The 25129-nt window shown below is 47.5% G+C and overlaps 3 protein-coding genes across 3 annotated transcripts; 1 reads left to right on the forward strand and 2 right to left on the reverse strand.

Moving 5' to 3' along the window:
- Positions 1-215: 215 nt before the first annotated feature.
- F5147DRAFT_584310 (isoprenoid synthase domain-containing protein) lies at positions 216-1371 on the forward strand (the record flags this gene model as incomplete). The annotated part of the gene is made up of 3 exons (XM_041431784.1): positions 216-637; positions 692-980; positions 1036-1371. The coding sequence occupies 3 exons, from the start codon at positions 216-218 to the stop codon at positions 1369-1371; spliced, it is 1047 nt and encodes a 348-aa protein (XP_041287996.1).
- Positions 1372-6483: 5112 nt separating this feature from the next.
- Positions 6484-9046, reverse strand: F5147DRAFT_755022 (ferric reductase NAD binding domain-containing protein; the record flags this gene model as incomplete). Its single annotated transcript, XM_041440313.1, has 11 exons — positions 6484-6794; positions 6851-7159; positions 7212-7276; positions 7328-7376; positions 7424-7950; positions 8001-8042; positions 8094-8374; positions 8429-8454; positions 8506-8625; positions 8680-8840; positions 8931-9046. The coding sequence occupies 11 exons, from the start codon at positions 9044-9046 to the stop codon at positions 6667-6669; spliced, it is 1824 nt and encodes a 607-aa protein (XP_041287997.1). The 3' UTR covers positions 6484-6666.
- Positions 9047-17061: 8015 nt separating this feature from the next.
- On the reverse strand, positions 17062-22941 carry F5147DRAFT_840063 (uncharacterized protein). Its single transcript, XM_041444266.1, has 12 exons — positions 22338-22941; positions 22233-22284; positions 22145-22185; positions 20858-22073; positions 19646-20811; positions 19280-19596; positions 18991-19224; positions 18893-18939; positions 18756-18841; positions 18423-18705; positions 18179-18369; positions 17062-18127 (listed from the first exon to the last, which is right to left on the reverse strand). The coding sequence occupies exons 1-12, from the start codon at positions 22705-22707 to the stop codon at positions 17403-17405; spliced, it is 4728 nt and encodes a 1575-aa protein (XP_041287998.1). The 5' UTR covers positions 22708-22941; the 3' UTR covers positions 17062-17402.
- Between the last annotated feature and the right edge of the window lie 2188 nt (positions 22942-25129).

A 25129-nucleotide genomic window follows, 5' to 3' on the forward strand; every position in this document is an offset into this window, starting at 1 on the left:
GTGATTAATCTCTACCTCTACACAAGGTGATATATGTCCTTCCTCAGTTCACTAATATATTTCCAAAAGCACACAATGGTCCGAGCCAAAGGCCAGCAAGATCAGCATAGTATAAAGGCTGACACGTTTCAGAGCCCTTGTCTCATAACTCGGGCCTCTGATTTTTCCGAGTGTTCACTCATCTCGACGTTCACGACACGAGTCCGACAACCTCCATGACTTCTACCGTAACACACACCGTCACTTGTTCTGACTCCGAGCCCACAGAGTTCATTTTACCTGACTTCTTCAGCAATTGCCGCTATCCCATGCGACTAAACCCTCACCACGATCAAGTATCTTATGCTTCTGATCAATGGGCTCGTAGCGAAGCCAATCTACCAGAATCCAAGGCTCTCAAATATTCTACGTTATTGCGCCCAGCTTACTTCGCTTCATCTTGTTACCCTGATGCAGATGCTTTCCATCTCAGAGTCTGTGCGGACTTCCTGTGCTGGACGTTCATAATAGACGACTGGCTCGAGCTCGATAAGTTTGAAGTCAATGATGTGTTGGAGATCCGTGACTGCTGCATATCTGCGTTCCGTGATCCTGTCAACTTCCAGACGGAAAATCATATTGCAAAGTTGTGCAAATCGTGTGTCTATCTTTCACCGTCGCACACACATTTTAACCATCGTGCGCTTTTTAGATTCTTCAGCCGTTTTAAGGAGACTGCCGGCCCTGGCTGTACAGAGCGCTTTATCCAGAGAATGGAGTTGTGGTACACCTCTGCGGCAAAGGAGATGGACAGCCGCGCCAAGGGATATGTCTATGATGTTGAATCTTACATCGAATTGAGGCGCGACTTGAGCGGCTGCAAGCCTTGCTTTGCCTTTATAGAATTCGCCTGTCAGATTGATCTTCCCGACGAAGTAATGTCGCATCCGGTCATCATAGCCCTGGAGGAGGCTACCAATGACTTCGTTGCTTGGTCAAATGTAATACCTCATTCCGTCGTCGAAGTTGGGGCACTGCTGATATCACTGCGGACAGGATATTTTCTCCTATAATATGGAGCAATCCAACCATAGTACGCGTAATTTAGTTTATATCCTCATGGCCAAACAAGGTCTCGACCTGCAAGGCGCTGTTGACTACTGCGGCCGGCTATGCAATATCTGCGTCCAACACTTTGAGGAAAACCGTGCTATCCTCCCCTCGTGGGGAGAAGAAGTTGACAAGGATGTGGCTATCTACGTCCAAGGACTGCAGGACTGGATTGCCGGTTCGGTTCAGTGGTCCTTCGAGTCCGCCCGCTATTTCGGGAAGGATGGGCATATTGTCAAGCGGAACAGAGTCGTCAAGCTGTCTCCCAAGCGATCATTATGAAATCTACAGCTATTGCTCTATGTAAGGCTGTTTTCACTTCTTGCTCGGATTGCATAATTCTCATTGCGATGGCTACCAGCATAGAAAGTTACATCATTATCTATGTCTTGCTATGTGTTTTTGACTTTTGCTGCTGTGTATGATAGTACTGGTTTCCCCTAGTCAGACCAGAATGGAAGGAAATGATCTATGTAGAATTGTACATCAGCCTTGCCAGCCCTCGGATTATGTTGGGGTTAAATCTCCGAGTCGTTTCTGCACTGCGCAGTGAACGGACATGTACCGTTGACATTGCTAGCATAAATTAATGGGGGTCTCGGTGAAATTCACTAGCTTGATAATGTGACAGTGACACAGTGCAGACTGTCACTGTTTTCCATACCTAGTATATAGCGGTCAAAAATGACTGTGTACTACCAAGAAAATTCGGTCCCTACTATCCTCCTAGATCTTGCTCCTCCTAACGGCCCTCGCTTCAAACAATCCAACTCCAAAACACCCAGTCCAGTTTCTGTCACAGAATCTGAGGACCCGCCCTCGTAACACGCTCCCAAGAATCCCCATCATTATGGCACTCTTCATACTTGATGAAAGCCCCCAGAACACCCTCATGAACCCGGTTCCACTACAAGCGTCCACTCGTCCATCTATCCCAACATCAAATTCGTGCTTGATCTTATTATATAAGAGGAGGGCAGTTTGCGCGTGTGAATAGACGAAGAGGACGGACTGAGGAAACAGTATAACGAAGCTGCTCAGTGGGTACTCACTGGAGAACCTTTACTGAATGATGGTGTTCGACGATTGGCGGAAAAGAAGCCAAAGCTGTTTATGGACCGAATAAGGATATGAAGCTTGTCATCAACTTCAACCATCGTCAAAATCATGCTTTTCCGATGTGGCGTAGAACGGGTCGTATGGAGTGGGCACAGCTTACTGCACCTGGAGCATTCAGAACCAAGGAGGTTTCTAAACTGACTGAACACATCGAAGGCGAAGGATAATTCGTTCTCAAAGTCAACCCTGCAGCATAGTTCGAAGGTGACACCCAAGACGCCTTCTGGGACGAAACCTTCTCCACATGGACAGACACAAAACCCAAAGGTACGTCCCACACTCACTATCAACACTGATACTACGACACTCAACGCCCACAGGCCCCGAATCCCTCTCCCTCACCAGAACCTTCCCTAATCACGCCCCACGTCTACTACGGAATCCCCAACACGCCGCCACGGATCTCTCCCTCCCAAGCACAACAGGCCCCACCTCAAGATACACAGGCCCCTTCCGTCTCTACAATGCAGACATATTTGGATACCTCTTAGACTCGCCGATTTCTCTCTACGGCTCGATCTCGCTCATGCATGCGCATTCTCCAACGCCGACGATGGCTGTTTTCAATGTCATTGCGTCGGAAATATGGATCGAACTGAAGTGAGATACCATGCTCATATTGTTGAGATCGTCTGTGCTTTGCGTTACCGATGCTCATCGCTTTCATGCGTTGATCGATCGTGCAAGGTTGTTTAGGAACGATATCTTGAGGCATACGACATCTACTTTTTGGACTTTGCTATATTGACAAGTACGGGTTGTCTTTACAAGATTCCTACAGCGCTGTTACATTCCCGCGCGGTGGTGCTATACATGGCTTCATGAGTCACTGAGACGTTCTCACCCATCATGCTGGCATCTACTTAAGCATCTACTTCAAGTTACATGGCCGTACGTCTGCTCGTATTCTATGCCCGATGCCACGATTCCGCTCTCATTCTTATCTTTGTTCTGCAGTACGGAGGAATCGTGCTCGCCCCATGGTAGACATTTAATACCTTGTAGGCAAATTTTGTTTTCTCTTTTCAGTCTACTCGCATCTTCAGGGCTCTAAGGCATTGGTCTGCGGAAGATATCAGGTTCAAATCGCACCACGCATACGCTGTACTTGATGATTGGTACTTCTTGTGGGGTGGAATATGTAATGGTTCCATCAACGAGAAGTTCCAACCCTTGTGAGACAGAGCGATAGACGGTCAGTGGATTTTTACATTGGCGATGACCGTGCGTTTTGAACGTCGTTGCGTTGTGTGGTGAGTATCACTGACTTCCTTCTCATAAACCAACTGTCCAAACTCATGTTGCCCTTCGAGTTGTCTGATGTCAACGGTTATCGGGTCCGTGAGACTCAAAGTCTTGCATTCCATATGCAACATGCGCCAATCACCCGAACTGCGTCAGACCACGCCCAATTCTCGTTCGACCATTGTCTCTGCACGGAGACGTCTAAATATCTTTTCGGCTCGGAAACGACTGAAACAGGGTTCTTGGCGAATGAATTTAAGGTCTCGACGTGCTCAAGGCCACGAGACTTGCGATCTGAAGTTTTCCATGCCCCCTCCCCCAACCGTAAACTACCCTGCCGGTGGGTCACTGTTGCCGGACACAGCTGAGCGGTCATCGGACGTGGTTGCAATCGTGCGACGGAACCTATACTCCCACTAGGTATATAGGCTCAGTGGTATTATCCTAAACAGAACGAGAATGCCGGCGCAATCGGGGTAGTGGTAGCCCCTCGATGAGAACTTTCGCAGGCTCGAAACCGCTGCCATCCCTGCCATCCTACCGTTCCTCTTGCCCTAGCTAACAGACATTCTTATCCTAGGGGACGGGTGACTGCAGTAGGTGCTAAGAACGTGGTCTGCCTCACGACACTCTGCTGGACGCTCTGGCTTGGGCTTCGCTCGTCCAAGTCGGTCGCTATGTCCTTCCTTTCCCATGCACCCCGTATCTTTCGCGCTAGTGCCAATAGCAAGGTATGAATCTGTTGCTGTATCAATTGGGTAGCTGCTGACATGTCATCTTGGACCAGAGAGAGTATAACCATGCACGTACCGTGGACAAATGACCATAACTTCGGCTACAAGCGTGGTGAGTAGCATCGGGCTTTTGCCGATAACCTATTTCGGTACTAGTTTGTGTCAGCGTGGAGATGATTTTCATTTTTACTTCTTCGTGACCACCACTTCACTATTCACAGCTGAATTTACATTTTTTCTCTCGAGTCAAGTGAACTGTCGGGTAACATACTTTACTGTGACGTGAAGAACCCCGACGGGTTTCAATGAGGACATTCGCCATCATATTTACAAGGGAGCAAGGTGTTTTTCGAGCCAATATATGTCCAGAGCTACACTCGAAAGTCGTAGAGTTGCTCTAGACATCAGAATTTAGTAATGCGGATATCCATCTTATCGCCCCCTGGTTGATTAGTGCTTTCCTTCTGATGGTGGCGCAATGGCGCAATCACTGAGAAGCACTATCAGATTCATGACGCTGATGTCTTAGAATGACCTTCTGTGCGTCTTCTCTTCTATGTCATTTTCCTGTACCATTATCAATCTTCCGCTCTCACTCTTATTCTTCTGGATTATGCATATGTTATATCATATAATATATGCCCAAAGGTGTGGAAGCGAGGCTTTTCGCCTCTATGACTGGAGGAAAGAGTATTCGATCGAAACGCTATGAATAAGCTGCAGGAGGGTGAGTCAGACTTAAAGTTCTCAGAAACGAGCAATTCTGCTACTAGTACTATTTATCACGTTTCTCTCTCGACCCGGAGGCGAAGTATTAGATATCCTGGAAGCTACTAGCACTCGCATGATGTGCCAATTTGTGGGGAGGCCCTCTTTTGAGCTTGCCAAAAAAAGTTGAAAACTATTGAACAAGGTTGGCCTGTGCCTTGGCAATTTCCCTCCACCAGGCCATCTGCAGTTCCTGGACTACCTCAAACTACATCATCGCCTGATGCATAAGATGCCAAGATGAGATTGTCGACCCTTGTACTCGGCACGGCGTGGATACTTATCACCGAGACAACTACAGCTTCGAACACAAGATCTCTCCCCATGGAAATTACGAAACCTTTATCCGAGATCCAGCATGGGCGCTGACTGTATGCCAAACATGCTGGGGAATTGTGTTATCACTTCAATGCATGTCGACAGAGAGGAAACGAGTAACTTTGTATGAGATACCCGAGTTTGGAGCTCCCACGACATCACTAATTCCTTTCGTAAGGTTTATCACGTACTCGTGATACTGAAGCGGGCGCCAGCCAGTACCTGGCGCTACGCTCTGTTTGCTATATGAAGAGGCAATGTGAGTCATAGACTTGCTTACTACTCGGCGCCTTATCGGAGCACTGGCAAATGAGGGTCCTTAATATCAATGCCGTGCGGAAAAAATACAGCAGCTTACGGATTCAAAGATTACTAGCTCATGCATTTATGAAATCAGCACTATAGAGCCTTTGAACAATTATATGCTGTTGCGCTCTTTCAAGTGCTTTACCAGCATGTGGCGTTGAGTACAAATCGGCCCCGAGGGAGAGTCTAGTTCTGTAAGTAATTGACTCTTTCATGTGATCAAAATGCTGACAGTGACAAGTAGCATTTAATCTCCTCCTAGATGATCCATTGTAATCGCAGGATGCCATATCAGATTGGTCGTCAATCGTCGTACGTATTGGTTAATGTCAAGCCTACCTCGAGTATCAATCACCCTGCGCATCTTTGTGCCTGGAGAAATTTAGTGCTGCTTCCCAACTTCTTTCCGTGATGTCTGAGGCGCTCGAATATAATGGGCGGGGCTCCCAGTTGTATCGGTCATGGCGCTCAGACATTCAGCGCTGATCGGATCAAGCGTGTGATGCCAGAAGTTTAATTCCGCTCTATGGGTATTTGCGGACTGCGCAACATGTGTATTGGTTATTCTACAGCCAGGGCGAGCCGCTCAACTTTTTTCCGCAGCTGAGATGATCCAATGTTAACAAATAATATATATTTTGACAATTAAAATTCTGACGGGGAAATGCCCTGGGGCGCTTGGATGAGGCACCGGCGGAAGAGTTGCAGTATGCCTGTGTAGTCTTCATATGTCACACACACACATACTTGCTCTGACTCGGAGCAGCCATCATGGCCGAAATTAAGGTTATTTGATGATACCTTAAATGGTATTGTGGAAAGACTACGAAAACGCGTCCAGGTCGAAACTTGAGCTCACTGTTGTCCACAACGAGCACGAACTTCATAAAAGTACATAACACTTGCGACAAATTTACAAGCATACTTGGGGTATACTAAAAAATGGTCCCATCGAGTACAAACATCTATCGGACTTCCGTGGCAACGTAAACCGTACTAGCTACAGTATCAAATCGCAAGAAACCCAGGTGACAAAGAAAACAAAAAAGGTCATACATAAAAGTGAACCAGGTGGCTCAGGAGACCATCAGGCGTATCCGAACGATTCGACATATAGGGTCACGCTCGGTCCTCCACTGAGAATACTGGAAGGCCCAGAGACAGGGAAGCGAAGTGCATGACGGACTGCGCGCGATATATTCTGAGACCCGCAAACTAATGTAATACCCATAAGTTGCACATCATTGGAGGCCGGTGGAATTAGTACTTACCGCTGACCGACATACTCCCCGAGGCCATGCTGACTTCTTCTTTGAGCAGTCCATCCAGATCCGATCGTCCACTTTCCATTTTGACCCCGCGTAGCGATAATAACATTGACGACGTTAAGGAAGTTTTCCTTGTCACAACTTGTTCAGGAATACCGTTCTTCTCTGTTGGAGTTGAAGGGCTATAATTCTCTTCCATAGATTGTGCCTTTGATAAAGAACCAGTGTCAAAGATACGGATGGATACTGTTAAAGAAGGCGGGGCAAGCTGAACAGCCTTGATAAGTGCTTCTTCGATCCATTCAACATAGCCTATAAAATATGACGTTAGTAGAAGCTATAGATGAGTCATGAATCTACGCACCAGCTCCGCGTATTGACCAAATGAACACAACTCGTTTGCAGGAGCTTTTCCCCTTGCGTACGCTCCTGCGAGAACAATGAGACTCATCAATGACAACAGTGAGATTAATCGCGTACTCAATAACGCTCAGGAAGACCGGAAGGGTATATGATATACCAGACCCTCCTGAATTTGATAAGTACTGCGTAATTACGAGACGACACACAACTCACCTGCCACAAATACGCACGTGTCGTAAGAACCCAGGTCAGGAGACGGTCCGTAAGGACCATCTACAAAAACCTTAACTATGCCCTTCGTGGCAGCTACCTCCTTTAGCTTTTTCGTGAACCCTCCATGTACGTTGACCAAAAACACGAGCTCTTTCCAGAACGGAGCGCTTGATCCCAAAACCTGGGTTTCGTCATTTTCACCGCTTCCAGATTGATCCTCCGTTTTCGGGGTTGAAAGCAGACTAGAATCGAAACTCGCAATAGTAAAGGGGTGCGCTTCGAATGGAAGTGTCGAAACCGAGGGCATGATTAGATATGCTGTTTGTCCTGGGGACCAATGGAAATGCGGGGGCCGGCGTAAACGCAATCGAACGACATCTGCGGAAAGCATTTCTGTCGTTGCATCCATCGTCCCAGATCCCGACTTGAACCCAAAGTAAGAGTGATTGAATACAACAAGTCGAACCACTCGGATGAAGCGGTCGAGAGCCCAGAATACAAACGAGGGCCATATCCAGTACGACCCGCTGTTCGCTGCAAGTCAGAAACCAAGCTGTCTGTATTAACTTGCACTTACTAAGCACCCTTGGTGTGGTAATACCCTCCCACCAGAAATATCCTGTGCTCTGTGTTAACGACAATTACAAGCGAGTAGAAGTGCTACACCAACAGGACGCCAAGGAAGTGGACGTAAAAGAAGACCTCATAGATATCATTACGAACGGGACGCAGTGATACTAGGATCAGAATAGAGAAGGCAACCATGGCAGTGATACCGGCACGAAGCCATGGCTCGCTCAAAGTCTCCTGGAAGCTTTCGGTAAACTCCATTAGAAAAGCGCAAGCATAGATCGAAGGTACGTACGAGGGAGAGCATACTATTTCGCCCGCTGCATGTACCCAAAGGAGCATGAAGCATGTCCTCGCCATCATTCGATGAACATAATTGAGCTTTATATCCATGATTAATTAAAGTGCCGTGTCGAGAATAATTAAGGGCCGTACCCTATCGTAGCTGATGCCCGTGACCACTGGAGAAAAAAAACTCAGCGATACATCTGATTCGCAACTTTTCCACCTACGAGACACGAGATTGTTCTTTGTGCCAAGAGCGGTGATAATGGGAAATTGACTGGACGCCAGCATGGCTATGCGGTTGCTCCAGTAGATGATATCAAGCTTTTGACCCTCGACTGAGGTAGCTGCGTGATTTAGTTAATGCGATGTAAATGGGACACGCGATTTCGTGAGCTCACTGTTAACGAAGGCATAGATCAACAGAAGGGCGATGTATGCCACAGTGACAAAAACTTCTGCCATATTGAGGGTATAAGATTTCCCTATTTCTAGGGTCCACCGGAAAGCAACAACACGATAGACATTTACGATCGCGAGCGGAATACGGCGGAGAGAGAATCTGTATTGAATGTCATTGGTGGCAGCAATTTCTTCGTCAGACTCATGGTGTCTGCGCCTGGCGAATTTGGAGTGAATGCGTGAGCCCCACTGGAAGCAGCCAACTACGAAGAGAAACGCGGCGATAGTATACCACACTTGTTCAGGGTAAGTATCATTTTCATGCACGAGTGCAATTATGTCAGCTTCGGAGAAATCAGAAGACATCCTAAGTGGCAAGGGAGGGAAATGGGTTGAGGCAGAAGGAGAGAGGCGAGTAGATTAAATATGAGAACCATAGTGGTGCGACTTTGCATAACCGACCCTCAGGTATGCTGTAGGGATCAATTCTCAGGATTACATCACCGGGGTATTCGCCTTGTTCACGGTTCAGAACATGATGGCTGTTGGACCTCGGGGAAGTTTCCTAACTCTAGGATTATCAAATAGAGGATATCGGGATTTGATCTGATCTCAGCCTATCCCGGAAAACGATCTACGGAACCGAAGCGTTTTAGCAAAATGAACGGGTGAGATAACCATCAGATATCTTATCTGAACGATTATAATAAAGGAAATTCGCCGCAGTCCAAATTCAACTTGACGTTGAGTCAGCGCTCAGCGCTCAGGGTTACTCTTTCCTGCGCGCTCAGGGCGAGGTCATGCTGTCATAAGTAATATAATTGTATAACACCAGTTATGCGTACTTGCCCGGGACCACCAACCCCATCATAAAGGATGCACATGGCCTGCGAATTCGATGAACCACTTTGCGGAACCTGAAAAGTTCTTGAATTGGGCTACATAATATAACATCTATCGATGTGTTGCCAAATGATGATGTGAAAGTCAGTGAATTCAAGGCACGACTTGCGCTATTAATCTGAAGTGAGTGTTGTTACAAGGTCAGTGACTGGAACTGAGCCCAACTTGAAGCTCCCGCTACAAATAATTTTTTTTTCGCGTGGCGCAGGGTGGATATATATGGTATCTATTTCCCATCTCCGGAAAGATGCAAGTCCATAGCTCCGACTCTCCGAGTCGATACTGTCATCATTTCATGCACACACGCTCACACCGTAGGCTGAAAACTCCCGGCTTTAAGTGCTAGACTCTGTTGCGGTGAGACAGTCTCTGACAGGCAGAAAAATATGTTACTGTAAATGGAGCGCACGTTTGCCATCAGAAGACAGCTGTCTCTCCCAAGAACTCACCGGTTCACCAATCCGGCCTAGTCACCAACTAATGTGGAGGTCATTCGGAAGACTTTTTATTCATTCATATCAGCCCATTGCCAGCATATGATGAGACCACGTTCACATGGCTTTTTGGCGGCCATCCGAGGACCGAGTCAACAAATTGAAGTACGAAGACTCATTGTTCTGACACCGCCTGCGGTAGCTATGCCAAGATGTTGCTGTTCCAATGTATCACCGATCAGAGGCTCTGAGTCTTCACCTTAGTATGTGTTTGCTCTGATCATTGATGTCCGTACATTAATTGCCTTCATAGTAACATTGCAGAGGCTACCCAAAGCAGAATCATACGATGTTATACTTATACCATTACAGGTTACCAACATACTCAATATTTATCACTGGAGGATTGCGGCTCATGTCAAGTTGGATTTTACTGGCGCGGTCGCCATTACTATTTTACACTGCTAAGAAACGGTGAGTAAAGTTCCTGCAGATCGGACGTTACAATGCGTGAAACTGATTATCGAGCATACTTCGTGCCATTGTTCTTGTTCGCCAAGAGTTGGGCGTTACCTTGCTGTGTAAACCAGTAATGGCTCGGATGTTTCGACAACCAATAGGAGCTGAGCTCATTGTCAACCTCCCACTATGTGAGTGGAGGCAGATACAGTGGATCACGACTCGGATCAGAATCAAATCTGCTGGATATAGACTTATCATTTTTTCCTCCATGATTTACTTCTTTTCTGCACCCTAATTAGCCCAGGGTCTCGGTCAGAAGTTCCTCCCGCAGTAATCTTCCCGTGAAACCCGCACCAGCCCTATCAACACTGCATACCGCACCATGCATACGCTGGGTTTTGTGGATTAGTGTTTCCCATGTGGTGGTGCTAGATTACTCCGTCACCGAGATCTGAGAATCTCGCTAGCCCTTGTGGCCACCTTCCACTTTTACTCATTTTTGCTCGATCGAGCGACAGAAACATGCTAAATCGCCTTTGTTTTCAACCTTCCGACGGTTTCTGTGCGGTGTTCCGGTGAACAGCAACGCATTCGATGCAAATAGGCTTTCAAGATGTCTTAAATGACCTTAGAAAAGGTCGTTCGTCATTTTCGACCGTTCTATCCGCTATCGTAGTAAGCAGGGGGTTTAGTCTCTTTGCCTTCAGTGAATTGCGATAGGCTTCCACAAATTTTACCAGTTACCTTCATTATCCTGCGGTCATGCGTTGACCCTGTGTTCCAAATCGTGCCTTTTTGACCCTGGGATAGATCAGAATTATGCATATTACAACCGTCGATCTCACTGGCAACCTACGTTTCTTAACTGACACCCCGACGACTTTCACTAGTTCAGACATTAAACCGCCCAAAAGGCGCTTCCGCACTTCTAGTCAGGACATGGATACGGATGCAGAGGATTTTTGGGGAATTGGGTCTGAGTCCAATAATACGAGGGGGGCAAAGGACACCGCACTCGCAGCTCGTATGACTCTGTATTGACGAAGGGTAAACAGGCAGGACGTGGGTAAATCGAGCTTGGGAACGCAATGGGCTCTTCAAGGGGCTTTGCTGTTTGTTTCTTCTGATAGTAGTCGACATGGCGAGGGTGACAGGGATGATCATATCCAATTTGAGTGGTGCGAAACCACACCGTGACATATGGCTAGATAAATTGTTCCATGCAGGTACTGCCAAGGGTTGAACGAGATATCCCCGTTTTTTGAAACGGCAGCTCTACCGTGACGGTCCTGATGAGTCCATCATGTCATCGATAGTGGCCATGTCCCTGAATTGTGTTATGGTATTGTCATCTGACGCAATGTTCTAGTGCTCTCCGAATCGGCACGCTACTAGTGCGTTAGTGATAGCGCCACAGGGCCGCCCCAGGCGACCGATCAAGTCAACTTTGAATGTTCACTACAGGTACATTTTCTCCTCAGACTCGACCGCACTGTGCGCATCTTCTGCAAAGTTAGGCAGTCCGAGGTCATAACGGTGCCACGGACAGACGAGCAAGAATGTCTGTCGAATAGGCGTCTCACAGGCTTGTCGGCGAGAACTTGAATTGAACTAGCTTTTCTTCTGTGGCAATCAACGTGTGTTTCAGCCCATTTGTCTTGACATGATAAATGAAACATAATTCTCGTCCTTGGCCAAGCTTGTGACAGGAAACGTGATGCAAGGCAGTTGCAGTCGGGAGTTCGCGAAATGAGGAACGAGGAACGCTGAGGTTGTCAGGAAGGATATACGATTTAAGGCAGCCTCCACCGCCACACTGTTGTTTTGCGACTCGGAGACGACTTTAAAACTCGGAGGATTTTCCGACCCAGTCTAGGGCAGCAATGTCACCCGACCGAGCGCATTTTGTCGAGGACATGTAGGTAGGAAATGGCCGGTCTTGTGTGAAGTATTAACACGGGTCTGTGACTTGTCTGTCACAATAGACATTACGCAGACTGGCCAAATCCCGCACTTTCTGATTTTATCTAGTCTCGCCGTAGATGACAGGTACACGGTGGACGCGGAAGATGCCAAACAATGGGTATGCAGGGTCATCCTACGACGTCGTGACACGCGTCGACGCCCATTGCAATTTCTCTCGCGCACCATTCATGCCCAGACGAAAGGTGACAAGAGCCTGTGTATCTAAGCAGTCAGCGAAGGGCCGAAGGCTAAAAATGAGCGTTCCCAGGCACTAACTAAATCAGGCTCGAGTTATGAGCGCCATGAGCCTCAGAGGCCACTCAAAGGTTCGTTTTTGGATTTTCGACTTTCAAATACTACTTGCACCCCCACATCCGAGTCGCTTACAGTAAGCTACCACTCGTGATGGGTGAAGACCATAGGCCAGATTCTCCTCCGGAAACCTGCGAGGCAACCGTTCGTGAAAGCTCGGCATGTATTCTCAAGGGCTTACTCACTGGATGAGCGTTTATGAAATTTATCGCTGCTTCTGATGCTTTCTTTGTCCAGAGCTGTTGAACCTCGTAGTCGCGTCAAGCAGACCATTCTAGAAACTTCCTGTAAGTAGACTGCTGGGTTTCCTGAATCTGAATATGGCTGACATTATACAGAAACGCTTCAAGCAACCGCATTCCTGCGACCCAGAATGTAGAACTTCAAGATGCTTCACCGAATCAGAATATCGAGGTAGGTGCTCCAAACCCTGTTCAGGTTTCTTATCAGGCGCCCAGGACACATCACATCCACATCCTTTCACCGATGACAAGCATCCCACCACAGCTGAAAATCCCAGTCGCTGCGTCAACCAAGGCACACCCAGAGGACATGATCCCTCCCCAGCGGCACCACCGACTCATATACCCACATCCGACCCCTTAGTGCAACGTTTCAAGAATTCCTGACGGACGAATCATCCAGCGGAAACTTCTTCGTGGAGAGAACGAAGGTGCAACAACGCGACCTTGCATTTACGTCACTACGAGTGATGGAAGATGGTTTTTGATCAACCAGTAGCTTTCGTTCCATCTTCCCTTCGACTTTTAGTTTGAGCGATGACAAAACCTTTGTGTGATATATGGTCTTCACAAGTTCACTGCATGATGGCCACTCACAGACTTAGTTTGGGTATAATGTTTGTCTCACGTTTAGCTTGCTTGTGTTAATAAATTGGTATGTCAGGAATAAGCATATTGACACTGAAAGGGGACGACTGTTTTCAAGCAAAGTTGTTAAACATTTTAGCTGGCTGCCTGGCCACATGGTGCAGCTAGCGACAGTAGAAACATTGTCCAAAGCTATGTCTCTTGCAAGTTGCAGATATATTTGTAACATCAAATGACTTACATATAACAACTACCACGACAAAACTTGAAATAAATAAAAACTAAAATCGTTCCCTACAGACTATCCACTGATTGTAAATCATATCGAGTATCTTCTGTACTATACGCTGCTACTAGTTTCCACATGGTCGCGTTCCTGGAAAGCAATTGAAGTCATAGCGGTTGCTGTATCGGAGTCGGCCACGAGTTTTGCATGATATTCTCGAACACTAAGGATTAGGCGTGGTCCCAGTACAGACAATTGCACCATCTCGAAGATTTGAATAAAACCAATATAAATTTGAATGTTCAGGGCCTATAGAATCGATGAATCATGGGCGCACGTGGAGGCCAGTGACAAATGGGCATACCGTCAACTTGGAGAACGTTGGAGATAACAAACCGATGTGGAAGCAAGCAACAGCAAAAAAGCTAGCATGTGCAGAACGTGGGCGAAAAAAGACAACTGCATTCAAATTATGAGCTCACCTCGCAAAGTAACTAAGGTGAGTTTCCATTAACACCGTGAAACGGTCCCCAATAATACCTCTTGTTGAGTGTCTTCGCAGTTCACGGAAGTGCTTTACAGCAATCCAGACTGCGAGACACAGTGCAAGGACCTCCCATATAACACCAAGTATCCAACTCACGGAAGCCAAGAGTATGACATCGCTCGTATAGTGAATCTCGCACATATAGATGCCGGAGAGAAGATATTCTTCTGGTATGCGTCAATGAGCCAGATGCACTTGAACATTTCATACATGATGAAAGCCTACCCCCTGAAGTCTCCGTTATCTGTATTGCGGCCATCACTACGTCGGCGATTCTGAAGGCCAGAAAGATGACAACGAGAAATATCAGCACCTTTCTGGATCGCTGATACATGGCATACAACCGAGCGATCATGATGGCTTGCATGGTGTTTCAGTCAAGTCAATATCACGAAGGTGTAATGCTCACCGCCCAGTATTACATCTACAACGCCAGTCTTCCAATTAAGTGCGTTGTACATAATAAAGCCTAAAAATTCCAGCAGCATTATTCATCAGCTTTGGAGGATCACAGGCTCGAGTCGCAACAACCTACAACTATGGGAGTCGTTATATTGAACCAACAAATTGTTCAAGAATCTCACTCACCCCTGTATGTTAGTTCAGTTGTTTCGACGGGAATGGAAGGCATGGGTATGGAATACTCACTGCGTCTGTCGTCCAAATTGTTGGAACACTGACTGTATGCGGCCTGTCACACCAAAGAAACAGAGTCTATGCGAGGAGACATACTCAACATGGTGATCCTGATTTTGAGAAATTGGCAATGAGTACAATGTCAGTGACTTAAAACGTCAAAACGTACGCAACAGATCCTATTGTAACGTATCGTGCCTAGGACATATTCACGTTAGGGCAATTTTCTAACCACGCTTAAAAACACAAGTTGCATACAACGAGATACAGAACGGTCATAAGGGACCAGCGTTGCATCTGCCACGAATTACTTGTAGTATTTTCACATTGTTCTTTTTATGTGGGAGTCCACTCACCCAGACCAGTTCCACCTATAAAACTATTGTCAGCGAGATCACTGCTCCTGTAATAGTGTCAACCTACTTCTTGTCCGAATGTAAGTCCTAGAAATCACATAATGTCAGTGGTCTTTTCATACTTGATATTGCTCACCCCAATCGTATATTACCGCAGCATAGGCAGTAACTGCAAAACCACAGCCAAGGTTAATCGAGTCATCACGCCATTGTACAGCCGGCTCTCCACAGACCTATGAAATAGCTGAAGATAATATTCGCATCGATGGTTGGCCACCAACCGGGATCGTTCGAGACTAGTGTCATACTATTAGAGGATGGGAGTGAGCGAGTGGGGGAATTTGATGGATGTATAAGGATTGCATTCGTGCTTGATATACCACCATCCATTTAGTACATCGATGAAGTGATTTGAGGGTTGAATTTCAGCACGAATTCAAGTAGAAAGGGAATGTGTATCCAGGGTTATGATATCGATGAGATCAAAGTAGCAGTTGTTGATAAAACTATGTAATGCAGTGACTCGCGCTCAATGTTTGAGCGCCGCATAAGATCGATGCGTGATATCTGCAACGTGGCAGATCGATTGATCTTCGAGGTATCTTCGCCACAGCACAGCCTGCAGATGGATTCTACCTCAATGTTCTAACTTGGTTCTAACACAGCTTTGCTCTGCGAAAGGAACGCCGCTTGAGGTTTGCCGTTACCGATGATATATGTATCCTGGGACCCTGCCTGTTGTGACGATGTCAATTCCGGTGGAAAGGCAAATGCCATTGGCCAGAAGACTTTGACTGGTTCATGGACTACCCCGATGATGTTTCGGGCAGCAGGTGATGACGTCCTTTTGCTACTGGGTAGCACTGTGGGAATGAGCAGCAGCATGCCTCACCATTTACGCCATGCTACCTTTCGCATCGCTCACAGCTCTCGAAAAATCTTGTCCTCCATCGATGTCGTTGACGAATCAAGGCTACGGGACACAGTTTTGACCAAGTTCTCCTCTGTTGTCCTGTCTGCGACCAGATGCAATGCCAGAGGCCGATGATGATCCTGACTACTAGTACTTCGATAATGACTGCGACTTTTTCTATCTTGAACTGGTCTTTTCCCTCGCGAGGAATTCCGCCTGGTGGCTCCGTCTGTTCGGGAATTGCCATATAGATAGGTGCATTAAAATTATTGCAGAGTGCTGCAGATCATATACGCTGCGTACACTGCCTTTTACCTAGCTGGTATCTTACTCCGAGCGGCATCTGAACAGATGTCGGTCACATTACTCGGTTCTATCAGAACAACATGTTTCAGTTCGTGCCCAAAATAATATGATGAAGCATTGATTTCAACGACTTACGGGTACTACAATGACGGATACGGTCCGCGCATTTTGAATTTTCCGCGTCGTGAAGGGCCTTCAAGTGTAAATTTTGTTATAGACATGCCTTGCTGCGGTACCGGTGTGCGGGAAGGAATTCGTATGCATGAAGAATTCAAGAATCTTCATCATTGCGGCGGCTGAATACAAGTTAATGACTGCCTCACGTTGACTTGCAACAGATCATGCCCGACAAAGCTGGACAACAGCCAAAATGAGCCTAGGTTACTAATCAGATTCGAGGTCATTTAGCATTCAAGAGAGACTGCACTGCGTGCTAGGGCCAGGGAATCGAGGCCATCGCTGCAAGAAACCATATGATCCAATACAGATGCCTAGAAGAATAGCTGTGCCATTGATATTATGTGAGATTCCTGTTCTTTTTCAAAACTACAAAATCTCCAGCGTCCTGAAATCTATCATCATGAGTTGGTCCTGAACACCTGGCCTTAACAAGTCCATTAAAAAATCAATGTTAAAAGTTTTTAGCTTGACATCGAAAAAAGGTGTAGGACAATAGATAGGGATGGCCATCTCGGTATCGACTACGAGTCCATGTAAATGCGAAATGCACAAGAGTGTTGCAATAAGATGTAGACAGGTCAGAACGAAAGCAAGGGTGAGTACAACAGTTTCACAACGTCACTCCTATGATACATCGACATCCAGCAAGACCTCAGAGAACCCTCGGCTCGTCCCACGCCAGTGAGTTGTCTGCCTGATCTTCTTGATCAGATTCTTCTGGTCGATACCGGCCTTCGCCAGCGTCGTGATCATGAAGTCCCTCTGGTTGAAGTTGAACGAGGGGTTGCCGTCCAGGTGCCAAGGAATGAGGGTGTGGAGGGGTCTGCAGACGCGAAGGGGATTGGGACCAATCACGCGAGGGGCGTGGATAAGTTAATCTAGGAACGGGAGGCTCAGGGCTCAGGGAATGTGAGCGCGACGGCCCGGCAAATGTTTGGCTGCTTATTTCTCCTGATGGATACTTGTATAACGAGGGTGGTATGGGCGAGGGTGCAGGGATGTCAGATGGCGAGTAGTAAGAGGGACTGGGTGAGACACTATCTTCCGTGTTGTAGGGATTCGGTAGAGAGGCCTGGGGGACCAGCTCGATAGCTTCTGCGCCATTATCGTCAGGACTCTTCCTATCGGAACCTGCGGGGGATCTTGAAGATGTCGGCTCGTAACTTTGCTGCAGAGCTAATTCCGATGCTGAACGAGCGTGAGGTTCGCGAAACATGGGTGCAGTCTCAAGGTCAACAACATGTTTGTTTTTTGATTCCTTGCGATGGCGGATCCCTAGACGATCTTTGAGATCCCCTATAACCCACATCTCGCGAATAATGTCTTTATCCAAGGGCATATACGTCGACTTGAAGAACTTGGTGAGGAACCGAGGCGCTAATCGATTATCAGTTAGGATGGGTCTCCAAAAATACCATTTCGACTCACCCAGTGCCACCAAAACGGAGAAAACAACTGTCGTCCAAAACGTGACATTGGAGAAGAGAATCTCTACCTCGTCTATAAATCCATCCGTGTTAGAAAAGAAGGTGTTCACTGGAAGGAACGAGTAGATAACGATCCAAAGCATCATGACAAGGGATGATCCGACGATGACTATCCAGGTGATGGAGGTCCAGCTAAAATAAGCAACATTTAGCGTCATCAAACCAACACGAAAAAGCGTACTCACTAGTGAGTGTTCATCCCGACATATGTATTCGCCGCAAAAATAGCAGCAACCGCAACAGTTGTCCCGAAGTCAGCTAAAGAATCAATCCCTCTGCCGTTGGACGCCACAGCCAGTCCAAGCTGCCAGACCAAGTAGGGAATGAAGAAGACGACCGCAGATTGGTATAGACCATCGAGCATGTAGAACCAGAACTTTGTCCGCGTGTACTCCAAGCCTCTGATGCCACGAACATAGAGCTGAGGGAAAGCAAGGGCAGCTTTTGCATTAATATCTTGATCGAATGCTAAAGAAAACAGTTGAGCGAGACCCAGTGAATAATGAACAAATGCTCACATCCGAGCACGATGACAGGCAGTGAGGTAAAGATGAGGTTGTAAAACAAAATAAAGCTGTAATCATATAGATAGGTTGCATCGAAGCTTTCAAAAGTGTTGTCAGCTAGTGCATATAAACCAAGAACAGAAACTCACTAGCAAAATGGCATAAACCAAAACATGGCCAACGTCCAGATAACGTTCTGAAGCGACAATTAACGGCAGGTACAATCAAATAAAATCGCTTAACACACCTTGTAGAAGAAATTACTATGCATATCAGCAATACGCTGGTAAGACCACCTCCCATGGACGAGCAGCAACTTCGTCAAAAACCTGAATTGACCAAAGGCATAATCGGCAGACATAGCAGCTTGTGAACCTTCGTGTCCAAGTAGACCACAACCAACATTGGCTTCTTGAATCATTGCGACGTCATTAGCACCATCTCCTATGGACAACGTCATCGCCTTCCGACCCTCCTTGACCTTGACACCAAACTCGAGGTCAGTAAAATACCTTAGGAAGTGATGGTATACTCACCAGTTTCACGGTCAATGCCTTCTGAGCAGGGGAGACACGACAGCATACGACTGTTTCGCACTGGGTACCAAGGTTCAGGAACAAAGGCTTGATATCCGGCGTCAGGGCATGACGTAGGGTGTCACCATCGATAACGACCGCAAAGGAAACCTTGGCGCCAACGACAAACCCACGTTCCAGTGTTTTCGAGGTAGGCGGGCCCAATATCGACGCAATCTTGTTGAGGCCCGCTTCTATCTGAGCAAGAGTGCCTTCGGGGGTATCAGCAGACAGGATCATAACTTCCATATCCTGCTTCAGGAGGTTACAGCTGAAACCTAGGGAACGATGAAATCCAGTTGTAACGACATGGGAAACCCCACTCACCAATCTCGATCGCTGTCTGGAGTTTGTCGCCTGTGAGAATCCAAAGCTTGATTCCGGCGCGATGGAGCATTTCAATAGCTTCCGGCACTCCTTCTTGTAGCTTGTCCTCAAGAGCCGTAGCGCCCAGTATCTGCAACGAGTGTTCCACCTCAGCAGCCGCGTTTTCGATGGCCTCGTCGCGGTTGTCGATAGCCGACTGAGCATCTTCATACGTCCGCACCCACCTCAAGAACTCATCCTCCTCGAGCACTCTATAACCAATGCAGAGCGTGCGCAAACCACCATTAGCGAAAAAGTCCATGTCCTTGGTCGTCTTCTCCTTCAAAGCAGGGTCCACATTCTCGGCAAGCCGTTCGTATATGACACTGTCCGCTCCTTTGCAGTATAAGATGAGGCGTCCATCTGATGCACGAACGATGACGCTCATGCGCTTACGTGCGCTAGAGAACTCGAGCGTCTTCATATGTGTGAACCGTTCAGGTTGGCCAAGCACTTCAATGTCAATCGTGTCCCTCTGCTTGCCCACAAAAGGAAAACCAACATCCCGCGCAGCAGCAACCAAGGCAGCCTCATCCGGAGACTCAGCCTTATACTCCAAGTGATAAGGGCGCTCCTGTGGCTCAGGCTTATCTGCCAAGACCGAGTGACACACAGCCAAGGCACGGAAAAACGCGACGATATGAGAATATTGTTCCGACGAGCGGTCTGCGAGGTCCTCTGCAAGCTTCGGCGAAACGAGCGTGAGTTTGTTGACCTGCATATAGCGGTTCTTGAATAGCTTTGTCAGCTTGGTAACCATGGTATCCTTGAGCGCAGCAAGCTTTTCTGCCAGCTCTTCTGGTGCTACTGCGTCAGCCTGGCCTTCCCTCGTTGCAGCCCCGCGCTGCGCTTCTGTAACGCCCTCTCCGTATACGACTCCGTGCACCGAGCATTTTTGGAACTCCATCACGTTTTGTGTCAGCGTTCCAGTCTTGTCGGAGAATATATATTCGATTTGGCCGAGATCATCAGAAATACCCCAGTTCTTTGGGACACAGGCGGTGTTGAAAGGCTTGTAGTACATATCCAAATCTTGAGCGATGAAGTAGGCTTGGATGGTCTTGACGATCTCAATAGAGATGAACAGGGAGATTGGGACGATGTTCTGAAAGGCGATGAGACATGACCTGAAAGAGTGTTAGCGAGCGTTCAGATGATGTTATAAAGACATACACGAAAGTAACGAGTGCATTGAGTGCATTGGAACTGGTGGGTTCGACACCTTGCTCATATATATACGTGCTTGTGGCCGTTAGCCCATCCATGACACCGTTGATGGTTGCTGACACCGAACAGATGATGACCAAGAATAGGAAGTTCATTATGACATTAAAGTTTGTCTCCTTCGCGATTTTCGATTGCTTGGATGGTGTCTGTCCACCGTTCAAGTATATCTTGGTGTCCGGGCCGGTGAAGACGACCAGTCCGATGATCCATGCGGTGTTGCGGACGGTGCAGCCACGAAGGAGCAGCTCATTGATAGTGACACCCTCTTTACGAGGTTCGCCCGTGGTAGCGTCTGTATATCGCAGGACCCCATTGTATACATACAAGTTCTGGTGCGGAGGTTCTGAATCAAGGACAAACGAGGATTTTTCGATGTCTTCTTCTGAGCTAAGGGACGCCGTAGCCTGGATTGCCTTCCGTACCTTGAGGTTCGTTTCGCCGTCAAGGTTCTTGGTTTCGAGATAACACAGTCCGCTTGCATCCGATGTCGATAATACGACGATATCAGCAGGGACCTGCTCATCTTCCCGTAGAAGCACGATGTCGCCGACCTCCAGCTTCTTCCACAACGTCCTCTCCCAACGGGCTGTCCCATTCGTGCGCCTGCTCCAATCTACCACGCCCACATATGACCGTGAAGGAGATGACTGCACATAGTTTGATAGGGACATACTGTGCTGGCCCCATCCTCCAAGCTCGTTTTCGGAGAGCCCCGGAGGATAGGTATGTAAGTCCACGCTGCCCACACTGCCTTCAATGTCCTCCAGTTGCCGGCCACCTGCCCCTGTAGGAGGGTGAGATCCGCCCAAGGTAATACTATCGTTCATGTCTGTGGTACTCATGCTGACCCTGTCTTCACCGCCCTTGCTCAAGATGACCTGCTTTCCTTCGCCTGCTTCCTTCTCCCGTAATTTCTGCACTCCACGAGTGATTTTTCCAGGAGCATGTATATGGAGCAGTCGTTGGTACCATGGTCGGGGATCAAGAGCCAGATTTACGTTGCGCCATTGCCCGAGTCGCGTTACTGCTGAAGTGTTCACTTCCTCATCGAGTCGGGCTCGTCTATAATCCTCGACAGCGTCCTTGACTGCTGTCACGACTAAGATGAACAACAACGGAAGAGCGGCAGTCTGCGGCGATGCGGCACCGAAGACGGAGAAAACTGCGCAAGTTTCATCAGCAATTGTTGCTCCACAAGGCACTGCTCCGGTTATTCATATGAGCTGTACTCACGTTGAAAAATCACGAGCGCTAAAAAGTAAATATTGGCGATTCTAGGGGCAATCAATGGGGCTACTGTCTCATCGACAGTGACACGTACCGGTGAAATTGTTCAAACAAGTTCTTCGGCAGAAAGGTCACGAGTGTATACCCTATGAGCAACGTTATACTCAAATCGGGACTGAAATGTGAATATGAAACATACTGCTTGTGCGAACTTTGTTCCGTGCATACCGGGCGAGCGGTTCGCCATGATGGTCAGTCTCCATGGCAGAGAGCGGTTGATTAACGTATATGTTCCTCCGGGCGCCTGGAATCCGCGTTTGCGGGGCTGAGGAGGCCTCGGGTACTTGGGACGTTGATGGGCCTGGTTCTGAAATCTTTGGTTTCTTTGCATTCTTGCGAGAAAATAAAAATCTCTTCTGGGTCCGCCTCTTTTGCGCTCTAATTTCTGAACGGATGGATTCTGCGATAGTGGAAGCCGCTGTGTGCACTGTGCGGAGACGGAGTTGTGGGTCTATGGTATCATTCTCGTCGATGTCTGACGGTGGCGGATGCCGCTTGAACAAAGACATTGAAATGGTGAATTAGTGACCAGGGGTATTGTGAAAGGGCCTAGGGGCCGAGAACCAGCACGGCAAGGTAGAAATCAGGGAAAGAACGACAAGTGGAAAGACAAGCTTGATGTAGCTCGTGTTGTAGCCTTCGCAGCTATGCAGTGCCGCACCAATTTTGGTCTGGTGTGTGATTAGGACCCCGAACACCTTCAATATAAAATCGAATTCTGATAGATTTGGATTACACTCTTGACGATGTTGTCGAGGACGGTGGTGAAGCAAAGAGTTCAAGTTGTCAACGTGGCCGTCAAGCCACCCAATTGAATTATCTCCGCAAGTACATTACTGGTACGTTTGACATGACGGCCACGGTCATAATTAACTTCATTTCCAATCGCAGTGATTATTATTTTCAGCACACGTTGATACATGCAGGCTAAACCATGGTGACCATGCCGCACCACACACTAGTGTAAGTACCCCGCATACTGCGCACTGCGGCCCGGGGATGTAATATTGTTTAGGTGATCATTCGAGCGAGCGGGTCCCCGACTTTGTCGACGACATCGGGTGTTTTCAATCGACGTTTACTAAAATGACCCTAGTAGTTTAGTAAACCGTTTCAGAATCCTTTCAGAGCGTACTTTGAACATCGTTTAGTAACCTAGCTAGTCACGGTAACTGCAGTATCTTCATTAATATTAATGTCGTTTCATATCTGCCGCTCCACTATACGGGTTAGTGATAATCAAAACTGTATTGAACCTGCCGAATCTGATTTATTATCCGAGTCTTTGTCCCTCTCTCAGACGTTCAGAGTCTATTGGGTTCATGTTGACCCTTCTTTGCAAGCCTGAAGTAATTATATAATGCTTTGCATGGTTTACAACTTAGAAAGTCTCATCAAGTGGAACTTCTGGAAAAGCTACTCTATGTATGCCTTCACACACATTCTAAGCACCGTGTCAATTATACTGCATGTCGTAAGGTTGCCATGGGTTTTGGTTCATCTTTGCACCATCTTGATGTCGGAGAAAGTGTCGGCACTGATTGTGGATCATTGTGCAGAGCATCTGCAGTGATTTGATGTACAGTCCCGGTCAAAAAGATCATGACCAATGAATATTTCACGATCGAAGCAAGAAGGCGCTTAGCAGCATCGATCTGCTGATGAAGGGGTCAAGGAAAACACCCATGAGGCTGTAATCACAACAAAGTTGAACAAACACGTTCTTTGCCATTCTCTTGGATTACGCGATGATCTATTTTAATGTCATTGCGAAGAGGACGTCGCCCTCCAAATTGGAGGTAGAGCCGTTCAGCTCCCAACCCAACAGATTCAATCACGGCGCAAACATGTCGGCCTCAAGATTGCGTACGTCGGGCGCCATGGCAGGAGCCCAGTTGGGAAAGAGGACGAGGGAGAAATGAGTAACGAAGGACACACTGTCTGAGGTTTGAGCGTTGTAGGATCGAAGGTCTAGCTTCGTCTAGCTCTAGGGTCCCTGGCATGTTGAGCTTGGCCGAGCGTTAGCTCGGGGTGGTAAGCGAGCAGATGGAGCCACTCGGGAGGGCAGGATACCTGCGCACGAATTTCGAACATGGCAATGACTTATCAAGTAGCTGTCCAACGAAATGAAGGGTTCTGCTAATATGATGAAGGCTCTGGGAAACTACGGCGCGTGAATTGAGAATTAAAAAGGCAATTAAGATAAGGAGAGAGGTGGACGGGTCTCGAGAAGTCGAAGTGCAAGCGAAGTACACGAACTCGACAGTACAGGCCGAATCATTACAAGGAAAGAACCGGAGCGCTGGCTGAGCTGGAATCCTTGTTCCGAGACATTCCGGCCGGCTGACCCGGCACGTGCACCATTACTGGCATGTGCCACTGCCGCGACTGGCAAGTCTTTCGACTGTCTTCTAAACAATCTTTCATATCAAATAATAATATCATGTAGTCTGAATCCTCACCATATTTCTTTCTTCAAAACGAGTGACTGCGTAGCCGCGAGCATCATCTCAAAACGCGGTCAGTATCACCTTTCTTTGCTTCTGAGGTCCTGACTTGTGTGTTGCTTGATATTGTCACTATCACTGAAATTTAGCCCGCGCTAAGGTCATCGTTATCTAGGACTGTTCCGGAAAGTGGATCACAAGCTCTTTCTCATCATAATCAGAATCTCCTTCATCATGATTCTCGTGGTTCCAGTGGGATGGAAGCCCGGTATAATGGGTCCCAACCATCAAGATGGTTCCCAGCATCCATTTTCCCACTGATGGTTTCTTGCACTGCGAGCCCAACCGAGCTGACTTCGAACAGGTGATGAATAGACATTCTAGTCAACATCACTGTGCCTCTGCCAGTCTGCTTCAAAATGGTCATCAATGCAAATTCGAGAATGAATTCCTGCTGCGCGCCCATGATGCCATCTCTGGGGTA

This window comes from Suillus discolor (assembly GCF_016758755.1).
Source record: "Suillus discolor strain FC423 chromosome Unknown F5147scaffold_72, whole genome shotgun sequence".
Lineage (NCBI taxonomy): Eukaryota > Fungi > Basidiomycota > Agaricomycetes > Boletales > Suillaceae > Suillus > Suillus discolor.